Here is a 22,257-nt window from a genome sequence, read left to right as displayed (position 1 = left end):
TCCAATGACTTGCTAGATTTTAGCTTGAGAGAAGCAGATTACTCAGGATGGAGAAATACTTTGGTGACCTATAGTCAGATCGTCAGATTGTCCTTTGCTAACAGAAAACACAATAGAAGGACAACAGGTGGCTCCAACCAGGACCAAGAGCCCCTCAGAGGCCAGAGCAGTTCCAAGGCCCCTCAAAGGTTCCAGACCCCAGTAGTACCAAGCTGCCAAACAGCCTCCGCTGGTGTCTTCTGTTCCCCATGCCTATGCCCCCGGGGGCCCAGGTAGGCGGGGCTCCATTGACACCTTTCCCGGACACGCGCAGGGAGGAGGCGGGGCCGGAGGCCAGGGCGAGCCAATGTGGGCGGCCCTGATCACGCGCAATCAGCGAGCAGGCCAATGGGCGCGGGGGGCGTGGCCAGGCCGTGGCGGAGCCTTTATAAGAACTCGGAACGCGGCGCCTCTCCTAGCGCTCCGGTGCGGCTGGGGTCCGGGCGCAGGCGCGGGACGCGTGCTCCGGCCTCCAGCTGTCCCCGCGCCGCCGGTTCCCGCTCCGCCTTGTCCCCGTCCTGCTCGCCATGGAGTCGCGGGCTTTCCCTCGGCGCCTCGGCCCGGCCCCCTCGGCCGCCACCGCCCTGGACGCGGAGCTCGGCCGTCCGCTGGCCGACGGGCTCATCAAGTCGCCCAAGCCGCCGATGAAGAAGCAGGCGGTGAAACGGCACCACCACAAGCACAACCTGCGGCACCGCTACGAGTTTCTGGAGACCCTGGGCAAGGGCACCTACGGGAAGGTGAAGAAGGCGCGGGAGAGCGCGGGGCGCCTGGTGAGTGCGGCTTCCTCTCGGCGCGGGCGGGCGGGCTTGGCCGCGGCGCTGAGCGACGGGCTGCGCCGGGGGCTAGTGCCTTGCTCGGTGGAGTGGGCAGCAGTCTTTACCATGCTGAGGGTGTGTGTGTGTGTTTGGTGGGGGGAGGAGGTATCCATTGCAGGTCTGTCTGGCCATGCTTGTAGGGACAATGGTCGTGGACCTGAGAACCCCAACACCGGTCAGCCAAATAAGTGAGAGGACGGTTGGCGCCGGGTGCCCTGTCTTGGGATGAGAAGGCTCCCTAAAGAAGATGGGGCTTCAGTTGAATCTTACTTACAACAGGCTATCCAAGAGAGTAGAATGGGAAGAGGAAGTAGAAAGTGCCTCATTTTCCTGGGAGTTAAAAAATGTGTGTGTGGCTGTTTGAATGGACTAGGTGTCCAGTTCTTCAACTCCGTCCTTATAGTCTGGCAGCCCAGCAGTCTACGGAGGTCTGCTCAGGGTGGGGTGGGGGTGAGTTTGACACTTAGGTCCTTTCCAGGTCTAAGATTGGGTCCAAGTTTCATTATGACAGGTGTTTCAGTCTGGGAAATGTGAAACCAGGCTCTGGGGCAAGGTTCACTGTGCCCCAAGACACCTTTGGGTTTGGGGCCTTTTCCGGAATGTGTCCTGTTAATTTGGTGGCTGTGTGTGTGGTGGTGGTAGTAATAATCTGTGCGATTTTGCACAATTTACTTTATTTCTTTCCCCTTCTGCAAAAATGAAGAAGACACGGCCTCCCTCACAATCTGCAATGAGGACTGAATGAGATACAAACGTGAATTTAAATTGTTTCTGACACATAGAACCCACAGTGAGAACGGATATTTATATGTGGAAAGGCCAGCTGAAAGGATGTCAGGTTTGCCGAAAGTCAGTTAGCAAATGAGTTTAATGTGCGTAGGAATCGCCAGCGGTGCTTGTTTAAACTGCTTAGTCTCTGGTTCCACACCCAGAGGATTTTATTCTGAAAATCTAGGATGGGGCCAAATAATCTGTATATAACAAGCCTTTTAGGTCAGATGGTCTAGGGATCATTTCTCCAATCCCGGTGGGTGCTGGTTGAGAGGCGTGTGTGTGTGTGGCCACGGTTTGCCCTGTCGGCTGTGGCAGCAGTCACCTCCCCAGATTGTTTGCTTTTGCAGCCAGTAGCTGGTTTGAAATTCAAGAAGTCATTTCATTGGTGAAGGAAAGTGGATGCTGGAAAAAGGGGGTGGATTATGGCCCCATCAATAGGACCGAGAATGTTTTTCCTGCTAACTCCTGGCACAGTCCCCAGTTGCCCGCTGCCAGGTTACAGCTATTGGGCAATCGTGTACTTCCTGGCTTTCCTTTTCTTTCTCTTTCTATGAAGTGTGAGGGCCGGGTGAGGTTCCAGGCTTGGTCAGGGGCTCAGCTGGAAAAGAGCTGCTCGTGGCTTGTGCCTCTTGCTAGGGGACATACTGGGTTCGGGGGACTGGGGTGGCCCAGACACTGGGAAACTGAGATTTAAGTTCAGAGATCCCATCAGACTCTTGACCTGGGTCACTGCGCACAGGTGCGTGCCTCTGTGTGTGTGTGTGTGTGTGTGTGAGAGAGAGAGAGAGAGAGAGAGAGAGAGAGATCGATCTCTGATTCTGGGAGGAGATAAACTGGCTTTCAGTTTTCAAACCTGAGTGGCTGTAGGCAGGAATTCCAGCTCTTATTACATCAGAACAGAGAGAATTCAGAAGGTGCTTCCTGGCCCCATGCCTCTTGTTTTCTGCAGGGAGCCAAGATCAGTAGGAAAGGGACCTGCTCTGAACCTCCCTTATCCTTAGACCACCCTGTCCTTCTGCTGGGAACTTGCCCGGGGGTCTCCCTCCTCCTTGGAGAGCAGCTGCCTGCTGTGCTGATGATTTCTCAGTTCTGGAGAGGAGTCCTCTTCTCCACCCCCATTCCTACTTCTTCACTGTCCTCCCTGAAAAGAAAGTGACCTGGTGCCTCAGGATCTCTAGTAGGGCAGAGGGGCATGGGAGTGGTCCAAGACCTCCCTCAAAATGGACCGAGATTGTTGGCAGGGGCTAGATTCAGAGGAAAGCCTGCTGAGTGGCTCCCATCCCAGTTTTCTACCCCCTTTCTGGCATATTTCCCATTCCTAACCTGCCTCGATGACATTATCAGGGGCGTGACGGGACTGTCCAGGGGAAGGGGCAGGCGGGCAGGACTAATGGCTACTCCAGGAGGGCATCAAAGGAAAAACAAATATTTGCTCTGGATCTTCTAGACTCCAAGTACATTCCTGGTATCTAAATGACGTTTCCTCCTGTGACTCTCCCAAGCTCCCGAGTGCCCCTCCCTCTAAAGAAAAAAACACCTGCTGCAGTCCTTGGAATGGTGGAGTCCACCAAAGCCTTTGGCATGACTGCATGGAAGTCCTACATCCGAGGGGTGCTGTAAGGAGCACAGGGGGTCCAAGTGGATAGTGCTCTGGAGCAGGGGTCCTTCTGTCTCTTTTATGTATTGGATTGCGGTGTGGGATTCCCAGATGTTTGAAAATGACTGAGATGGTCTTATTCCTTCATTGACAGATGGGGAAACTGAGGACCAGAGAGGGGACGTGAGTTGTTCTGTGACTGTTTAGTGGCATTCCTGCAACATACTGTCCTGCTGGACCAGTACAGGCCCTGGGTGACCGATACTGAGTCTCGGCCTGGGAGCTGGCCTTGTGCTGCGCCCGGGCTTGCCTCGGTGTGCTTTGTCATCCCAACAGCTGGCTCCAGCCGCCTCCCAGAGCTCCAGGCAGGGCTGAGGATGGACGAGTTGCTGGGTGCCAGCCCCCACCACCCCATGCTGACTGTTGGGGGATCCTGAGTGGATGAACCACACTATGTTCCTGGTCTTCACCTGTCAGGAAGGCCGCTTAGCTCAGAGTCAGACTGCAAGGGTTCAGTCCTGGCTCTATTGCTTACAAGCTGTGTGACCTCTCTGTGTCTCAGTTTTCTCCTCTCTAAAGTGGGGATTGTAATAATTCCTACCTTGTGGGGTTCTCCTAGGATTAAATAAGAAAATATATGTAAAGTGCTCGGCACAGGAACTGACACACACAATGTTGCTTACTATCACAGCAAGGCTGGGTTTGACTAGGCCCTACCCTCCCTTTCCTGGGGGCCCCCATCCTGGGTCTGTCCTGCCCTGAGCAAGAGGACGAGGTTGTGCACAGCTTCCTTAAGCCAAACCACTTTGGCCTCTGCTGTGTTCGCAGCCCTAGTCTCTCCTTCAGCCCCTGCTCCAGAGAAGGGTTCCCGCCTGGCCAGCTGCTGAAGGCCTCCTCTTCTGAGGCTGCCCTCCCAACTCCTCCTGCACCTGCCTGCTCAGCAGCAGGGAGGGAGGCTCCGGCTGCAGGCGACTCTTGTCCTTGGGCTCTGGCCAAACCACACAAGAGGGCTGGGCAGGGAAGCGCCTTGCCCAGCAACCTGGCAGAGAGGGCTAGAAAGTGGAAGGAGGGGTGGGCACACAGCAGGCTTAGGGGAGGCACCCCCAACTCCCCTCAGAACCCTGCTTCCTGCCTGGTTCTCTGGCAGGCTTGGGGGGATGGTGAGCCACCCCCCAGGCCCATTACCCAACTCTGCCCAGCCCAGCCTTTCCTCCGTTATCTAAATGGGTCATCCTCTAGCTCCTTGACCCGCCTCCCAGGCAGCAGCTGCTCTGTGAAAGGCCAGAGAGGAGTCAAGGATCTTGGCTCCGACTCCAGGCAATAACTATGACCAGAAATGTCCAGCTTGCACCCTTTCCGCTGGCATCTGGATCCAGCACCTCTAGATCTTTTTCTAAGACCTTTCTGCCATCTTCTCCTGAATCCAGATTAGTCCTGATTTGAGTTCCTCGGGTGAGGGGCAGTGTTTAAGCAATTGAGCCCTAGCACCCATGTCTCCGGCACGTTTGTATGTCTGTAAGTGGGATAGGGGTGGTTGGTGGTACTGCACAGCCTGGCCCAAGCAGCGTGTGGCGCCTTCCCTTCTCCAGGGGTGGGAGGCAGGGAGGTGAAAGCAGGGCAGGGCGTCTGCAAGGAACTTTTGTCTTCTGAGATGGCAGCTTCTCCAGGCAACACCCCTCCATCTTGGATCCCGACTGCCCTGATGTGTTGGGAACCCTCGGAAGAGTCAGTGCACCTTGTGGCCTTCAGTGCGTGCCATTTGCAAAACGGAGTGGGACATGAGTCTGCTGCCTTTCCAACATGCAGGGCCGCAGGGGCAGGGACATCCCTAGGCCAGGATCTGTAGGAGTTTCACTCAGGCAGGCTAACAGACATATAGCGTGGGGCCTCTGAAGAAGCCCGTTAGAACAATCCTTGGCTGGCACCTTCCTGGCACAGTAGCAGCTGAGTCATTTCTGCGGAAGCTCAGCAGAAAATGCTCGAGTTTGGAAGGGAGCTCAGAGAGCTTCATGTGCAAATCTGTGAATGGTTCCTTTCTCTCTGGCCTTTGCTCAAACCTCTCTCTCTGCCTGGAATGCCCCTATTGCCCCTACCTAGCTTGCCCTCCTTGGCTTGGCAAATCCCACCTCATCCTTCAAGATCTAAAGCAAAGTTTTCTCCCAGAGGTGGTTTTCCCTGCTCCTCCGGGCGAAGAAAGCCCTCTGCAGTGCTCCTGGAGCCCCTGGGCGGGCAGGGACCTAAACTGCCACATCCATCACGCTAGACTGGAGTGGACTTCATTGCCTGTCCTCCCACTGGAGCGAGGGCCTTGGTGCAAGGACTGTCCAGTTTTCTTCTGAATCCCCAACACCTAGCTTAGCACCAGGCACATAGTAGGTATTCGGCAGATGTTTGGAGAATAAACGCCCTTTCGTTTTTTCAGATGAGGACATTAAAACTAGCCAAACCAGTTAACCGGATCATTTAAGTGACTTGTCTTGAGTTGCGTAGCTCAATAGGGGGATGAAGCGAGTAAGGATGAGAGACTGGGGCTCTTGACACCCACTCCACGGCTCTGGTATTCACATTTGCATAATCATATAATTGTGCCTGGGCTTCCTGCCCCCTCTAAGTGGGGTGGCCGTATAATATGTTGTCTAATCATGGATACCCTGAAGAGTGAAAAGGCAGTATTAACATTTTTACTGGAACGCGCCAGGAGTGTCTCGGGCATGTGGCCCTCTGCCTCTGGCTGACCCATTCAGCGATTGTTGCCCTGCTCCTTGGCTCTAGTTGGTATGTTTTTATTCTAGAGAACGATTGCTCAACTCTTGCAGATGAGAGCGAAGGTCCCTCAGAATTAGTCCCTGTACCGAGGTTGACTCCCCACCCACGCCTGGAAGGGCAGAAAATCTTATCTGGGCCCTGGTCCATCAGTCAGTGACTTAACCAGTAAGTATTTATTTGTGATCTGTGTTCACCAGTAAACAATTGTTGAATACTTTCTGTGTGCGGAGCTCTGTCTCAGCCCAAGCTGTTGCCATTTCTAATTTGCTTTGCCAGGCGGGCCCGCAGATAGCCAGGGGCCTGTCCCGTGGGGCTGGGATAGTTGGGGAGCAGGGGCCCAGCCCCACAACGTCAGTGACACATCACTCTTCTTGTCTGTCACGTGCTTGCGGATTGGTGAAGGCCTGGTGATGTAACTTGTTTCCTTCCTGGGAAACGCCAGCCACGCTGTCCTCTCCGAGGACATAATGTAGATAACTGGGGGCCCCTGACCTAGCCCCCTGAGGCCAGAGCACGAGCTTGCAGGGGGTGGAACTGTCCGTTGAGGATTAACAATTCTGATTTAGAATCAGAGGCTTCCGGAATTGAAAGAAATGGATCTAGGGGTTTGACTTGTGTACCTTCTACTCATGCAGGGACCCCCCAGCACCACTCAGACCCCTTTATGTTTTTGGAGCTTCATTTCTTTTAGGCCTTGTCTTCTTTAGGGTTTGCTCCCTAAGCCAATGATGACTTATCTCACTATTATATACATTTGTGTGTACGGAATTGTACATCCGAGATGTGCCGAGTTTTTGCATACGTGTGCATCTTAAGCTCTCAAATAGTTCTGTGTCATTATCTAGATATGTGATTTACATATGAGTTTGTGTGTCTGTGTGTGTGTGAGGAAGACTGGCCCTGAGCTAACATCTGCTGCCAGTCTTGCTCTACTTTGTATATGAGACGCTGCCACAGCATGGCTTGATGAGCAGCATGTAGGTCCCTGTCTGGGATCCGAACCTGCCAACCCGGGACCATCAAAGTGGAGAGCCCAAACCCAACCATTATGCCACCGGGCTGGCCCCTACATATGATTTTTTTTTTTTTACTATCTATTAATATAACTTTTATGGCCCTTTATCTGAAGAGTTCATAGTACTTTATCTCTTGTCTCATTTTAAAAATAACAAATGTTAGTGAGCAAAGAAGGAATCCATAAGCTCTCCCCTGTGGGAGAGAAAAGGGGTGTGAAGAGAGAGGTGTGCCGGAGTGATGCTCCAGGTCGAATCCTCATAGTTGATTCCAGCCCCTTCCTCCCCATCCCCACCTTCTGTCCCATCTAAGCCATGGATTTTCCTTCTTGCTCTTTGTGAGGTTTGGAGCAGAAGGGGCAGGGTGGGGGTTGGGGGTGCCTGAGGGGCGGCTCTGCCCCTGCAGCTGCAGCGCGGGCCTCTCCAGCATCTTTGGGAGGAGGCTCCATGGTGACCAGCCCTCCCGCTGCCATTGTCCTCCCTGCGCTGCTCGGCAGCTCCGGGGAGGGAGCGGGGCGGCGGGCAGCCATCCCTGGCCTGTTGCCGGGGTGACCGGGCAGGGCATTGTGAGCAGCTCCTCTTGCGGATTCCGGATTAGCTGTTCCGCATTCCTGTCGCGGGGAGCGCAGGCCAGCGCTGTCCGCAGCCGAGCCGGAAGCCGCGCTGTGCCTCCAGAGCGCTGTGGAGGGGAGGGCTAGGGCCCTGCCGCGGCCGGCGGTCTCCTTCCTCCCGCCTGCTTTTGGACCTTGAGGGGAGGCAAACCCTCCTGGGCAGGTGAATGAGGAGCGCTTCACCTCAGTCTGTGCCTTCTGATTTTCCACAACTTGCCTCTCCCGTGAAGACGAAGTCTTGCGTTCACCTTCGTGTCCTTGGGCAGGACTTAGCAGGGTCTGACCAGCCCCGTGCCCCGCCCCCCGCACCTGTACCCCCGTTGTCGTCGCAGCCTCGGCCGCGGCTTCTCTGCGGCCCGGCTCCCGAAATCCGAGCGGGAAGGCCCTCGGACCCCTTAGTTCAGCCTGTTTACTTCACAGAAGGGACGAGGGAGGCTCCGCGAGGGGCGGGGACTCGCGCACGGGACTGCGCAGCGCCTGCTCGCTGTCACCTCCTGCCCGGGGGGCGGAGCAGCGGGCCGGGCTGCGCGTCTCCAAGAGCTTTGCTGGGCTGCGCCTCGGCGGAGCTGTCTCCGTTTCCTCTTGCCCCTCCGCCCTTCCTGGACCCTCCACAGCCCGCGGAGGGGCTGGTCCTTGTGGGCGGTTCCACCCTTAGGACGGGAGCAGAGCTGAGCACTGTGGAACTGGCTAGCTGTTTGCTTGTTTTTTGTTGTTGGGGGAGGGACATTCCTTACCTAGGCTAAAGAGACTGGTATTTTTCTCATAATTTTTGTTGGCGATTTTTGTGCGTGTGGTAAAATAAATATAACATGAAATTTACCATTTTAAGTGTACAATTCGGTGACATATTAAGTACCTTCACAATGTTGTACAACCACCACCACTGTTAATTTCCAAAACCTGTTCATCACCCCAAAAAGAAGTTCTGTACCCGTTAAACGATAATTCCCCAAGTCCCCACCCCCACTGCTCCTACCCCTGGTGACCTCCATCCCACCTTCTGTCCTATGCCTTTGCCTGTTCTAAGGACTTCATATAAGTAGAATCGTACAATGTTTGTCCTTGTGTCTGGCTTCTTTCACTTAGCATAATGTCTTCGAGGTTCATCTGTGTTGTGACATGTATCACAACTTCATTCCTTTTCATGGCTGAGTAATATTCCACTGTATGGATGACCACATTTTGTTTATCCACTCATCTGTTGATGGGCATTTGGGTTGTGTCCACCTTTTGGCTAGAGACTGGTTGTTTACAGCAAGTTAGAGGACTGTGGTGGGGAAAGTACCAGACTGGAAACCACACAGTCAGTGGTGGAACCCCAGTTTGTGCAGTTACTGACAGTGTGACTTTGAGTAGGTCGTTTAACCTCTCTGGGTACCAGTTTCCTTAGCTGGAAATGGGGCTGATGATATGTTCTGCACCTACCTCCCAAGATTTTCATGAGGGCCATTCCGTTTACTACTGTAACAAGTGTGACTCAGTGTCTCCTGTGTGCCAGGCACTGTGCTCTCCATCCAATGGTGAGCACAACAGCCCCACTCCTTGTCTTCACGGTGTAGGGTGTAAATTTGCTTATAAATCAAATGGCATTGGCCTTACGAACGCAGGTCGTTCCCTTCCTTGTTGCTCTGTAGACTGAATATGGTCATTGGCCCATCTACCTTCCTGCAGCACAGACTGCACCTAACCCGGGGGATGCCTTCTCTGGAGAGGGTGCTCCCCAGCTGCTCTGCCGCCACCCCTGGTGCCGGAGGGAGTGGCTTCTCTGGGCGCACCGGTGGCCCCTGTGGTAGCGCAGGCAGACCAGATCCAGGACTCCAGAGTGTCTTCAGGGCTATTTTATCTGCCAGACCTTTCTCCTCACTCTCCCGTGTTCTCTGTCCTCAGGTGGCCGTCAAGTCGATCCGGAAAGACAGAATCAAAGATGAGCAAGATCTGATGCACATTCGGCGGGAGATCGAGATCATGTCGTCACTCAACCACCCCCACATCATCGCCATCCATGAAGGTACAGAGGCGGGGCATTGGATGCTGGGAGTGAGTGTGTGCGTGTGTGTGTAAGAGCAGTGAGAACGATGACCCAAAAGTATAAAAGACACAGGTTTAGAGTTGGGCAAAAGCTGGATGTGAAACCCAGATGTATGACTTTGGACAACTCATTTAATTTAGTCTCTGGGCCTCAGTTCCTCATTTATGGAATGAGATAATCCCACCCACGTTAGAGGGTCGTTGCAAAGACCGAGTTAAATGTCACTGAGGGCTCGGCTCATGGAGGAACTCAACTTTGGAGGATTGTAGGCATTTTTGTTGTTATTGTTAGATTTTCCATCCTTGAACACTACCTCCCCAAACCAGAGAGATCCTTAGCAATCCGGGGGAGGCTGCAACATCCAGAGACCCTCACCTGTCTCAGGTGCGTGGGTGCTGTTCTCCATCCTTCCCAAGAACCTGGCCTCCTAGGCTCTCACCTGTACCCTGAATCATTCCTGCTGTGGCCCGGGCTCCTACCTCTCCTCGTCTCCCTCAGCCTCCTCTTGCTCTGACATCAGTGCTGGCTTTCCACTCCAGCTGCCCTGTTCCCTGTGACCCAGACAACAAAGTGAGCAGGAGAGGGTGATGAGGGGTGGAGGGGGAGCACCCTCCCACATCCATCTGTCTGCTGCCGGCCTTTGCATAATATCAGCACACAGGAAGCCAGGGATCACAGTGGGAGTGGGAGTCGGGGGAGCCCATGGGCTTTGCCCTCTGAATGTTCCTGGTGGGAAGTAAAGAGAAGTCTCCTCTTTTGGGTTCTGTTCATAGGAGGACTAAGGACAGAGCCACTGACATGGTCCCGTGGCCTGAGCCTGTCCCATGAGGAGCCCAGGCAAGGGGCTGAGAAGGCTAATTGTACGTTTGTACTTCCTCCAGGGAAGAGTGGGCAGATGAAAGAGTATTGGTTAAGCCAGCCTGAGCCTGGTGATTGGGCAGAGTGTGTGTGTGTGTGAGAGAGAGTGAGAGAGAGAGTGTGCAAGTGAATTCTCCCCCACACCCATGTCTCCAGCTGGGTCTGGAAACTGAGCTTTGAGGGTCAGGATATGTCTCCTGCACCTTCAGATTCAGCAGACATAGGCTATCACAATTACTGTGTGACTGGCAAGACTCCCCGACATCCATCTCCATCCTGCCCCAGACTTCAGGAGATGTGGACTAGAAGGAACTGACTTCTAACCCAGCTGCTCTCCAGAAGGTGCCCCAGCTGGCTTCTGATCCCCAATTTCATGGAACAAAGGTTGCCTGTACCCCTGCAGAGATATGGAAAACCACACAGGTCGTCTCAGCTCCGCGCCCCGGGAGTCTGGGCCACATTACATCAGGGCCACTTGCTCACGTTCCCCTGGGAAAAAGCACAGTCCTCCTGGCCATGTAGCCAATTGCCTGGGAGCCGGGACTCCTCCTGGGAGAAGCCACCTCCCTCGGCTCCTTCTCCCAGGCTAGACAACAATAGGCCTGCGGCTGGCTGAGCAAGCCAAACTCCTAGGACCCGTTTGACACAAAGATGCAATGTCACGGACATACGTGTCCTGACACACACCAGTTTGGCGAACCAACCTTCCAGGGGGCTGGAGCCAGGACGAGGCCTGAGGTGGCAAGAGGGCCCCTCCCACACGTGGAGATGAGTCAGCTGGGGCCGGCTGACTGCCAGGAACCCAGCCAGCCAATTAATTACCAAGTATTTACTGATCGCTTCTGTGTACAAGGCCCTGGCCTGGATGCTCTGGACGAGAAGTCCAAGATGTTGAGCCAGGTGAATATCTCAGCTCTCCCCTGTGCTTTATAGTTCGCAAATCACTTTCATAGAATTTTATCCCTCTTCTGATCCTCAAGGCAGGCATTATTATCAAGTTTATGCTTGAGGATGCACCTAATAAATACAACAGGAGGTACCATTTGTAGAGTGCTCATTTGTGTGTCAGACCCTCTGTCAGCTTGCTCGGCCAGACCCAAAGCTGTCACTGTCTTTTATCTATTTCTCACCCCAGCCCTGTGAGGTTGCCATTATTATCCCGCTTTTCCAATGAGGAAACTGAGGCACAGTGGATGAATAACTTGCCACGGTCACCCCGCTAGTAAGTGATGGGGTCAGGATTCAGACTCCAGACCTGCATTCTTACTGATGTATCTAGAACAGGTTTGCCCAAGGTCACAAGCCGAGGAAGCACTGGATTCTGAACCAGAGAGCCTGACTTTTCATTCTCATCCAGGGGTGTCTCGGCCTTCCTGGGAGTTTGCAGGGTAGTTTTAAGATCCTCAAAAGCCTGAACTTCCAAGGAAAGGGACGGAGCCAGTTCTCTTGGCCTTATCTTGTTGCTCCTGGAAGATGTTGTCTGCTTCAGAGCACCTTCTCCTGCCCTGTCAGCAGACATCCCTGCAGGGCGGCCCTGTCTGGTCCGGGTCCGGGTCCGGGGAGGAGCGCGTGGCCCCTGTGGGAAGCAGTGCACTCTGAGGAGCCTGACGTTGCCCTCTTGCTCTGCCCCAGTGTTTGAGAGCAGCAGCAAGATCGTCATTGTCATGGAGTACGCCAGCAGAGGCGACCTGTATGACTACGTCAGCGAGCGGCAGCGGCTCGGCGAGCGCGACGCCCGGCATTTCTTCCGGCAGATCGTTTCCGCCGTGCACTACTGCCACCAGGTGAGCACCCTTCTGGTGGGGTGGTCCCTGGGGCTTGGGGGCTGGTTTGCCCGAGAGAGATTCCATGACTTGTCCAGGATCACACAGGGAGACAGAAGCAGAGGCAAGACTAGGTTCTGGCCTCAGCCTAGGGAGAGTCAGTGTCTCTGGTCTTGACTCTCTTGCCCGGGATGGAAGGGCCTATGATTTGTTGCTCTAAGTCCCAATAAAGAAAGTATTCCCAGCCTACCTGTGCTCACCCTGCTTGGCTCGCTTTGTGTTTACCTCACTTCCCAGACTAGGTCCTCCTGTCTTTCCCTCCCCTGTGAGCTTCCCCTGACCTCCTCCCTCCCTCTTTCAGAATGGTGTTGTCCACCGGGACCTCAAGCTGGAGAACATCCTCTTAGATGCCAATGGAAATATCAAGGTGAGCCCCACTTCTCGTTTCCAGCGGCTCCCGCACCTATCCCCAGTCTTTTTGCACTGTCCCTAATCAATTATCTCTGAGCCTCTAGGAGCTTCCAGAAGGAGTTGAGCAAAGCTCAGATTTGTTTGTTAGTACTGGTAGGGCCCTCAGCTGTCATCTAGTCCAGTGCCTCATGTTATGGATAGAAAACTGAGGCCTCTAAATAAGGGATGACTTGCACAAGGTCTTTGGCTAGCTTCTGGCTGAGGCTGGGCGAGAACCAAGGTCTTCTGACTCCCTGATCAGTGCTCTTGATGTCACAGGGTGAGAGGATCTAGGGTCGCCTTTGGCTCCCAACCTTGGGGCTGGCAGGGAGAGGGCCACGGCCTGAGTTCATCTCCCCACCTGCATGCACGCACACACGCACGTGCACACACAAACACACACGTGCACTTTAATCTTCTGTAATTAGGTAGCTGTTTGGCACCTTTCCCCACAGACTGAGCACTCCAGCCCCAGCTTTCTGCAGCTGCTGCATTCCCATGTCTAAGCGGTTAAATTTAGGTCTGAGAAGTTCACGCTGATGGGATGGACTCAGATCAGAGCTGGAAGGGGGAGACGGCAAGGGCTGCTCCCTGCAGGTCCCTGGGGGGCTCTGACTCTGCACTTGGACCCTCCGCGGAATCTTCCTGAACCCAGGACATAGTCCTTCCTCCAGTGGCCCCTGACCTGTGCCCTGAGGCGCCCTGGCACTGAGTTCATTCCCTTTACCCAGCCCATTCCCGGAGCAGGTGGGGCTCGCTTTGATGCTGACCAGGGGGAGGGAAGCCAGAGCTAATAAACCCACACAGCCTGGGCAGGCACGAACTTTCCCATCTGTACCAATCATCTGCCTCATTATAGGCTTCAACTGGTAACTGCTTGATAAGAGGCCAATAAAACCATAAACGAAGTAGCCTGAGTTACATAAACAGCCCCTCCCCATTCTGGGCACCCATGACCCTCTGCTGGGGCTAAGAGGTCGGAGCAGTGCAGGGCATTAGCCTCTGCCTCTATCTGAGGATAGTCAGGGAAAGGTCTCTCTCGGGGTGAGAGCTGGGGCTGGGGCCTCTCAAACCCTCAGTGTCAGCTGCTCAGAGAGTCATGTAAGGAGATTTCTTCTCCTCGGCTATAGCCATAGCCCTGATCTTTGTTCGGCCCTCACTGTTGCTTCTCAGCTATACTGGGCTGACCCTGGGTTCATGCCACCATGTTCCTGCCCATGTGTGGGCAGAGATGAGCCCTTTGCTAGGAAGGGCAGCCCAGATCTTGCATGGTCATTCAGTGATGGGTGGGCTGGCTTCTGAGGGTCGTGGCGTTGGCCCAAGAAGTTGACTGTCCCCTCCATCTGGTAGACCCTTCCTTCAATCAGTAACGGTCCACTGAGTCCCAGCCATAGGTCACACCTGTGCGAGGAGCTGCAGAGGGCTGGGGGCAGAAGGAGGTCAGCATAGGGAATGTATTGACACGGCAGTGTGAGGAGACAGAACTGACTAGCAGGGCTACAGCAAGCTATTGGAAACTGCAGTGCTTTGTGGCAGAAGAAGACCTCAGGGCAGTGGAAGGCTTAGCAGGAGAGGTGGGCTTGCTGGATCAGGAGGATGTGTAGGCAGGAGAGAGCAGCCCTGGAGTGGAGTACGGCGTGAGCAAAGGGGCCCGAGAAGAGTGAGGACCCTGGAGCCCCCACATACCCCTGCGTAGGCGTTCCTTGTTGACACCACCTCCTCAGGGCTCTTTCTTCCGGGGCCTGAGCTGTGTTGGCAGTGCCCAGTGTGGGGTAGAGGTTATGGGCACCCTGACCTCCTGCTGGGGCCTGGGTTTCCCCGGAGTCTAGAAGGGGCAATCCGAGAGCTGCAGAACAACCCAGGCCTTGGTGTGACCCCTGCCCCTGTTTGACCCCGTCCTGCAGATTGCTGACTTTGGCCTCTCCAACCTCTACCACCAAGGCAAGTTCCTGCAGACATTCTGTGGGAGCCCCCTCTATGCCTCACCCGAGATCGTCAACGGAAAGCCCTACACAGGCCCAGAGGTGAGTGCCTGCCCTCCACCAGCCCACCTCAGCCATTTGCTGCAACTTTAGAACCTGTGAGAGAAGTGGGCTACCCCAAAGCAGTGGCTTGCCGGGTCTCTAGCCAGGAGCGGCAAAACTAGAAGAACTTACGTCTCTTGACCCCCAGTCTAGTTCTGTGCCCTCTCACCCTCCTAGTTCCCATTACCTCTCCTGGCACCCAGCCAGCCTCCCTGGAGAGGCACTGTCTGTCACAGCCACCCCCTCCTGGCCCAGAAGGGGTGACCTCGCCACTGTTCTGTGCTTGCAGCAGCCCCTTCCAAGGCCAAGTGATGGACAGCACTCTGCCCGGGAACCTCAGTCCCTTCTGCAGCGCCACCCCCTCTGCACTGGGCACTGGAGGGAGGTGGGCCTCAGATGCGTTGGCCTCTGAGTTCTCCGGTGTGCACCCCTTTCTTCGCTGGTGTTGGAGGTGAGGCTGGAAGCCATCCAGCCTGCGGCACATGGGCATCCCCGCTGATCTCTCTCTCTCTCTCTCTCAGGTGGACAGCTGGTCCCTGGGTGTTCTCCTGTACATCCTGGTGCATGGCGCCATGCCCTTTGACGGGCAGGACCATAAGACGCTGGTGAAACAAATTAGTAACGGGGCCTACCGGGAGCCGCCTAAACCCTCTGGTGAGTGAGAGGTGTGGGTGTGCTCGTCCAGAACCTGGTGTCCCTCGCTGATTCCTGAGGCAGAAGTTAGACAGTGGCAACAAAGTGAAGAGGGCAGCCCCCTGTAGATAAGGGTACCTTCCACCCCATCTCCTGCTGTCATCTCTCTGCTTCCAGTGCCTGGGACCTCCAAGGAAGGAAGGGATATCTCAAGCATGCTTTATTATATTTGGAAAGTGCTTCCTGAGGTCTAACTTAGATCCTCTTTGCTACAATAGTCTCAGTTCCTACTGCTTTTGTCCTCATCCTTAGAAATCTTTCTCTCCTTTCACGTATGATGTAGAAGGCAGGAAGAAGGGTGTGAGGACCTTGGTTTACCTTTGAGCACAGTCTCTACCCTAAGAGGGCTGCATTTCAGGGGAGAGAAGGGGATCCATACTAACATACAAAGCAAGCTAGGGAGGGGGCCATGGGCCTGAGGGGTCATGGGATGGAGAGGAAATTGGCAGAACCCATCCAGGAAAGCTGGAGGCTGTAGGGAGCCACTTGGGCTGGGTGCGAGAGGAGCCCTAGGTGGAGTGGACGTCTCTGACGCAGGAGTGAGCAACGTCTTAGCACAAATGGGGGTCGGTCAGTGAGAGGGGCTGTGGGGTCCATTCTCATGGCTGCCCATCCGAAGCTTCTGTCTTTTGTCCTCCAGATGCCTGTGGCCTGATCCGGTGGCTGTTAATGGTGAACCCCACCCGCCGGGCCACCCTAGAGGATGTGGCTAGTCACTGGTGGGTCAACTGGGGCTACACCACCCGTGTCAGTGAGCAGGAGGCTCTGCATGAGGGAGGGCACCCTGGCAGCGACTCTGGCCGGGCCTCCGTGGCTGACTGGCTCCGGCGGTCCTCCCGCCCCCTCCTGGAGAACGGAGCCAAGGTATGCAGCTTCTTCAAGCAGCATGCTCCTGGAGGTGGGAGCATTGCCCCCGGCCTGGAGCGCCAGCATTCACTCAAGAAGTCTCGCAAAGAGAATGACATGGCCCAGTCTCTCCAGGGGGACCCGGCTGACGACACCTCCCCTCACCCTGGCAAGGGCAACCTCAAGCTGCCAAAGGGCATTCTCAAGAAGAAGGCATCGACCTCCTTGGAGGGGACCCGGGAGGACCCTGCGCTCAGCCCTGCCCCCACAAGCCCAGGACAGGCTGCCGCCCTGCTCCCCAGGAAGGGCATCCTCAAGAAGTCTCGGCAGCGGGAATCCGGCTACTACTCGTCTCCTGAACCCAGCGAGTCGGGGGAGCTCTTGGATGCGGGGGACGTGTTTGTAAGTGGGGACTCTGTGAAGCAGAAGCCCCTGCAAGCCTCAGGGCTGCTCCTGCATCGCAAGGGCATCCTCAAACACAACGGCAGGTTCTCCCGCACAGCCTCGGAGCTCACCACCCCCGCCACCTTCGGCTCCTTGGATGAACTGGCCTCACCTCGCCCCCCGGCCCGGGTTAGTCACCCCTCAGGGGCTGTGAGTGAGGACAGCATCCTGTCCTCTGAGTCCTTTGACCAGCTGGACTTGCCCGAACGGCTCCCCGAGCCCCCACTGCGGGGCTGTGTATCTGTGGACAACCTCATGGGGCTTGAGGAGCCCCCCTCAGAGGGCCCTGGAAGCAGGGGCCTGAGGTGCTGGTGGCAGGACCCCCTGGGGGATAGCTGCTTTTCTGTGACAGACTGCCAGGAGGTCACGGAGACCTACCGACAGGCACTAGGCGTCCACTCAAAGCTCAGCTGAGGGCGGGCGGGGCATTGCCTTACCCAGGCAGGCTCTAAGATGCAGTTGGCTGCACCCTGAGGGGAGACTGCCTTCTCCCCTGCCTCCCAGGACCAGCATCCCAGCCCAGAAGGCTGAGGTGGTTTGCAGTTGAGCCCTGGGGAGGGCTGGATGTGGGAAATGGGCAAGTGAAATGCATAGAGGGTTTAACGTCTTCAGCTCCGTCAAACCAAGGAGATAGTAGAGGGGCAGAGTAGAGAAGTAGAAGGGAAGGCCAGCGGCCAAGGCCAGGTTCCTGTTTCTCATATGCAAGTAAGCCCTGGGGATCTGGAAAGAGCGCTCTGTCAGTGCCCATCTGCTTTATTGCAATGAGTAAGTTTTGTGCGGGATGCCTCCGTGGCAAGGTGGGGATGGAAAGTGCATATCTACATTCCCAACCCCACCGAGCTCTAAACCTGGCATGTGGCACCCCCTAAGGTGCCTGGGGGCCCTGGGAGTGGTCTCCTAGAGTGCACCCTCCCTTATTTATCCTAGCAGTAAGAGAACACAACCTCTGTTTCCTCAAAGGTTCTCTCCCCTTTCCCATCCCGCAAACCCGGCCCACGCCTCCTGAGGTTGCTGCTGTGAATCTGAAAGACTTGAAGGGCTCAGGCTGCTCTTGGACTTCATCTCAAAGGGCCCAGGTTCTCCTGGAGCCCACCTTGGACCTCAAAGACTCTGAACTTCTCTGGCCTCCAAGTTGCTCTTGCCACTGAGAATGGACACGTCCGTTTCTCTGGACTTTCAGGCCCCTGGAATGTCCTTATTTATTTTTATGTTTTCAGCTCTGTGTTTTTAAAAAAGTGAGTCTTGCTGTTTTCAGTAATGTGAATACTATGTTCTGGGGAAATCCACTATGACATCTAACTTTTGTGTAGTGATATTTTTGCAGTGATTTCCTGCTGATGGTGGGAAAGGGGGGGCCCTTTTTTAAATCCATGTCCCACTGCACTGTTTGGATGGGGTCTCGGGCTCCCTCGCTCCACGCCCAATTCTGCCTACCTGATAGTGCCTCTTCCCTTCCTCTGTGGCCGGGAAGAACCACTCCGTTAAAAACCAGAACAGTGATGGGAAAGTAGCCTCTGCTGTTCTGTTCGGGGAGGTGGGACGCAAGTCTTGGAACCTTCTCTTGACACACGCCCCCTGGGCTGTCACGGATGGGAAACAGAGAGCCTGCTTAATAAAAACAAAACACAACAAAAAAAACCCAGCTCTTAGCTCTGAAATCTCCCCGTTATACCTCTATCAGCACTTCTGCCCTGTCGACCACGCAGGTGGGTGAGCCCTGGGCTGAGGGTCCCAATTTGCTCTTCCTGCCTTTAGCACTGAAGGAAGAGCTGGGTTTGGCAGATTATACAGCCCCGCCCCCATCCTTCCCTCCCTCTTCTCCCACCCCTCCCCCATCCTCCATCCCCTCCTCCCCGCTCCAGCTCTGTCCCCTGCTGTTTGAAGACGCCCCCACTGCCTTTATTCTCTCCCTCCAAAGAAATCCGCTTTCCTCCAGTGCTGTGCAGCTGCTCCCCTCTCTGCCCCCACCGCCTGACTCAGAGAGGCAGTAAAGAATGCTTGGAATGCCCCCCTCGTAGGCCAACCCTCTCAGCCCCCTGCAGAGCATTCCCTGCACGCCTGTTCCATTGAGAAACTCTGGCTCTGAGGGCTAGGATGAAAGGGAGGATAAGGACAAAGTGCAGGCAGGCCGCCGGCTGGCTCCCTCCCTCTTCTGGTGTTGGCGGGCCTGCGCAGCTCCAGCTCCCCGCTCGGCAGCACACCTGTCCTCCTGCAGCCATGGGTGCCTGCAGCTCTGGACCTTCCCTCCCCGCCCTGCATCTGGCAAAGTTGCTGAGTCTGGGGGAGAAGTGGGGAGGCGAGGCAACTGTGGGGTCAAGATGCAAGAGCAAACAAGAAATGGCTTAGGCTACAACTGCTCAACTAAAGGCTAAAACCTTTGAGGTCCTACTGAGTGCTGGAGCGCTGGGCTAGACTCCAGGTAGACATCAGAAAAATAGACGGGGTGGGGGGGGTCTTTCCCCTCACGAAGCACGGGGTTCAGCCGTGGGGGTGTCTGTGCTCATTTATTCATTCAGCTCAGGATTCAGCCTTACTGCGGGCTAAGCTCTATGGAAGAGAGAGGTAATTGCTGAGTCTTTGGTGCAACACAAGATTTTAGCCTCAAGGAGGCTGCAGACTGGACAGCAAGCTAGCCTGCATAAAAATAAGTAAAGTTCAATGGAGAAAATGTCAGTTCAGATAATGTTGAAGGGGAGTTTGGGTGACAGAAAAAAATTGCAACGGAGGAGATGATAGGGGCTACCATTTAGGAAGTGCCTATGCTGTCCGTGTTATCTCATTTAATGCTCCTGAGAGATAACCTTGTTAGTTTGTTACAATCTTTATCATTCTCATGTTACAGAAGAAGAATTGAGACTCAAAAACATTAAATAACTTGCCTAGCTAGCAAATGGGAAAACCAGACCCCACAGCCAGGTGGGATGCCAGACCTTAGCCTGGGAGGGGGGTCATTTAAGCTGCATTTGGCTGGAGAGCGCGGGAGAGAACATCGGTGAATGGAACTGGCAATATTTATCGGGCATCTATTACACGCCGTGCTCTTCTGCAGGCGCAAGGAATACAGCAATTCCTTCTGCTAAAATGCTCTCCCCTCATCTCCACAAGCCCCAAAGGGAGCTGGAAAGGAAGGACTGAGTGGGATCACGGAGAAGTTGAAGTGGCCAGGAGGGGAGAAGGGAGGCCACAGAGGAGGGAAAGCAGGGTGTGGGATGGGGGAGGGCGCGGCCACAGACCCTGCAGCCCTGTCCCTCAGCACAATCTCAGTGGGGGGCGGGGGGACTTCAGTGAAGGAGGGGAAAAGTGGAGGCGTTTGGTCCTGAGATCTTTGTCCTCTTTGTGCTCTGTTTGCTTAACGTCTTCTTCTAGGCCAGGAGCTGGGAGGGGCGGGCGGGGAGACAGGGTGGATGTGGGGGAGCCTAATGGGAAAGGAGAGTCTGGCTGGGAAGAGAATATCTATTATCTGGCCCCAAAGAGACCTAGCCTGGGCTGCGGATCGCTGCTGCAGGGCCCTTCCCCTCACCTGCCAGGATGCTTCATACCAAAAACATCCCAGAAAGCAGGCTCAGAGAGGTGACGTGGGGCCCACGGGGAGAAGGCTGGAGCCTAGGAATATTTAGTGCCACAACAGCACTTCTGGAATGTGAATAACCCAGACAACAACTGCGACTGCAGGGGACAACTTTGGGAGACAGGAAAGGGCCTTCTGAGACCAAGACAAGAAACCTCTTGGTCAGATCCTCTCTCTGTCCTCAGCCCTTTCCCAGGCAAGTCCATCCAGACTGTCCCCGAGTGGACCCCCTCCCTGGGTAGTGCAGAGGTCCTCCCTGTGCAAGGAGGGACACCCCCAGGGCATTCTGGCCTGTCCCCACTATCAGGACAACCCTTTCACTTCTCCCTTGGCCCCAATCCAGCCAGGCTGCCTTGGGCCCTCCTGGTGGGCTCAAGTAAAGGGAAATGGGGGTTCAGAAGTGTGGGAGCAGCAGTGCCCTGCAAGGCACAGAGCCCACACCCTCTGGAGCTCCTCAGTCAGCTCTGTGAGTCAGGATCTGCAGAGCGACTGACAGCCAGAGCATGTCCTGATGAGCAGGATGCACCCAGGACGAAGGGTGAGCTGAAGAGCCTGGGGACTTCTAGGCAGAGGAAGAGAACTTGGGGAAATCCCCTAACAGATGACAGGGGTGGCCTTCTGAACAAGGGAGTAGATGGGTAGCCTCATGGCTCAGACAGCAGGACTCCACCTTGGTGGGGGCCACCGAGACGCAGGGTCCAGCTTGAAAAAGCAGTCACCTGCAGGATGCGTTCACTCCTTCCTTCAGTAAGGGTCTATCCACTGAGTGCCTGCAGTGTACACTGTTCTAGGCTCCGTTCACATTTGCGAACAAAACTGACAAAAATCTCTACCCTCATGGGGCTTCCATTGTAACAGAGGAAGAAAGACAAAGCAGTGGTATAATGGGTAAGTATCTTATATAGTATATTAGCAGGTCATAAATATTAGGAGAATGAAGGGGTACAGAGATGGACGGGACAAAGAATAAAACTGTAAATAGGGGTGAACAGGGGACTCACTGACGATGGGACCCTTGTGCAAAGACCTGAAGGAGAGGAGGGAGCTAACGGAGTCAGTGTCTGGGGGAGCAGTGCTCCAGGGAGGGACCAGCCTGCACCAAGACCTTCAGGCAGGAGCAGGTCAGGCAGCTCTAGAACAGCCAGGGAGGCTGGAGCAGAGTGAGTGCAGGAGAGAGTGGCAGAGAGGGGGCTGAGGGAGATAAATGAGGGGGTGGGGGAGATCACACAGGGCCCTGTGAGCCCTTATCCAGCCATGGCTTTCATTCGGACTGAAATGGGGGGCCTGTGGAGGCTATGAGCAAAGGGAGTGGAATGGTCTGACTTACCAATTTAAAAAAATTCCTCCAGCTGCTTGTTGAGAATAGCCAGGGTTGGGAGTGGGGGTCAACTCCATGACTTTTGGCCTGAAGGACTTGAAGGGTGGTGTGTCCATTAGCTGAGACAGGAAGGCCTGCAGGTGGAGGGCGTGGGGGAAGTCGGGAGCACTCAGACCTCCAGCGGAGATAAGAGTCTGGAATCTGGGAAAGAGACATGAGTTAGAGATAGAGATTTAGGAGCTGTTGTGAGAAGGAATTTCTGCTTTGGATGGAAAATCAGACGAGATGACTTGAAGATCGTTAGTTGTAAAGATTCTGGGATTTTATTGAACGGAAAGCGCTTCTTCCCAAGGCTGATGAGTTGCTTGTAAAAGCTTGAAAGCGGGGCAGGTGGGTGGTGCCGAGCTGGGGAGGCAGTCTTGCCTGTTTGGGATGGCTTCCCGCTCCAGAGGAAGATCAAGGGCCTTCTCCTGGGGTGGCAGGAGAAGGTTGGGGGAAATGGCCCTTCATGCGGTCGAACCTTCCTGAGCTTTGGTTTCCCTACCTGTGCAATGAGAGGCCGGGACTGGAAGACTCCTCGAGACCCTCCAGCTCCATGGCTGCACACCTTCAAAGGCTTTCACAGGTTTTATTAGGATGTTAGAAA

The 22,257-nt window shown here is 55.0% G+C and overlaps 1 protein-coding gene across 4 annotated transcripts; it reads left to right on the top strand.

Moving 5' to 3' along the window:
- Positions 1-322: 322 nt before the first annotated feature.
- NUAK2 (NUAK family kinase 2) lies at positions 323-18,024 on the top strand. 4 transcript variants are annotated; one of them, XM_023640397.2, is made up of 8 exons: positions 323-812; positions 9,506-9,626; positions 12,138-12,289; positions 12,630-12,695; positions 14,623-14,742; positions 15,264-15,396; positions 16,076-16,854; positions 17,686-18,024. In XM_023640397.2, the coding sequence occupies exons 1-8, from the start codon at positions 567-569 to the stop codon at positions 17,743-17,745; spliced, it is 1,677 nt and encodes a 558-aa protein (XP_023496165.1). In that variant the 5' UTR covers positions 323-566; the 3' UTR covers positions 17,746-18,024. The 4 variants fall into 4 exon arrangements, with proteins under 4 accessions (XP_023496165.1, XP_023496164.1, XP_023496167.1 ...); XM_023640396.2 differs by lacking the exon at positions 17,686-18,024 and having other exon boundaries at positions 461-812; positions 16,076-17,287; XM_023640399.2 differs by lacking the exons at positions 323-812; positions 17,686-18,024 and adding an exon at positions 6,063-6,159 and having other exon boundaries at positions 16,076-17,287.
- The last annotated feature ends 4,233 nt before the right edge of the window (positions 18,025-22,257 follow it).

This window comes from Equus caballus, chromosome 5 (assembly GCF_041296265.1).
Source record: "Equus caballus isolate H_3958 breed thoroughbred chromosome 5, TB-T2T, whole genome shotgun sequence".
Lineage (NCBI taxonomy): Eukaryota > Metazoa > Chordata > Mammalia > Perissodactyla > Equidae > Equus > Equus caballus.
Note: the sequence above shows the minus strand (reverse complement) of the source record. Positions and strands in the feature narration are given on the sequence as shown.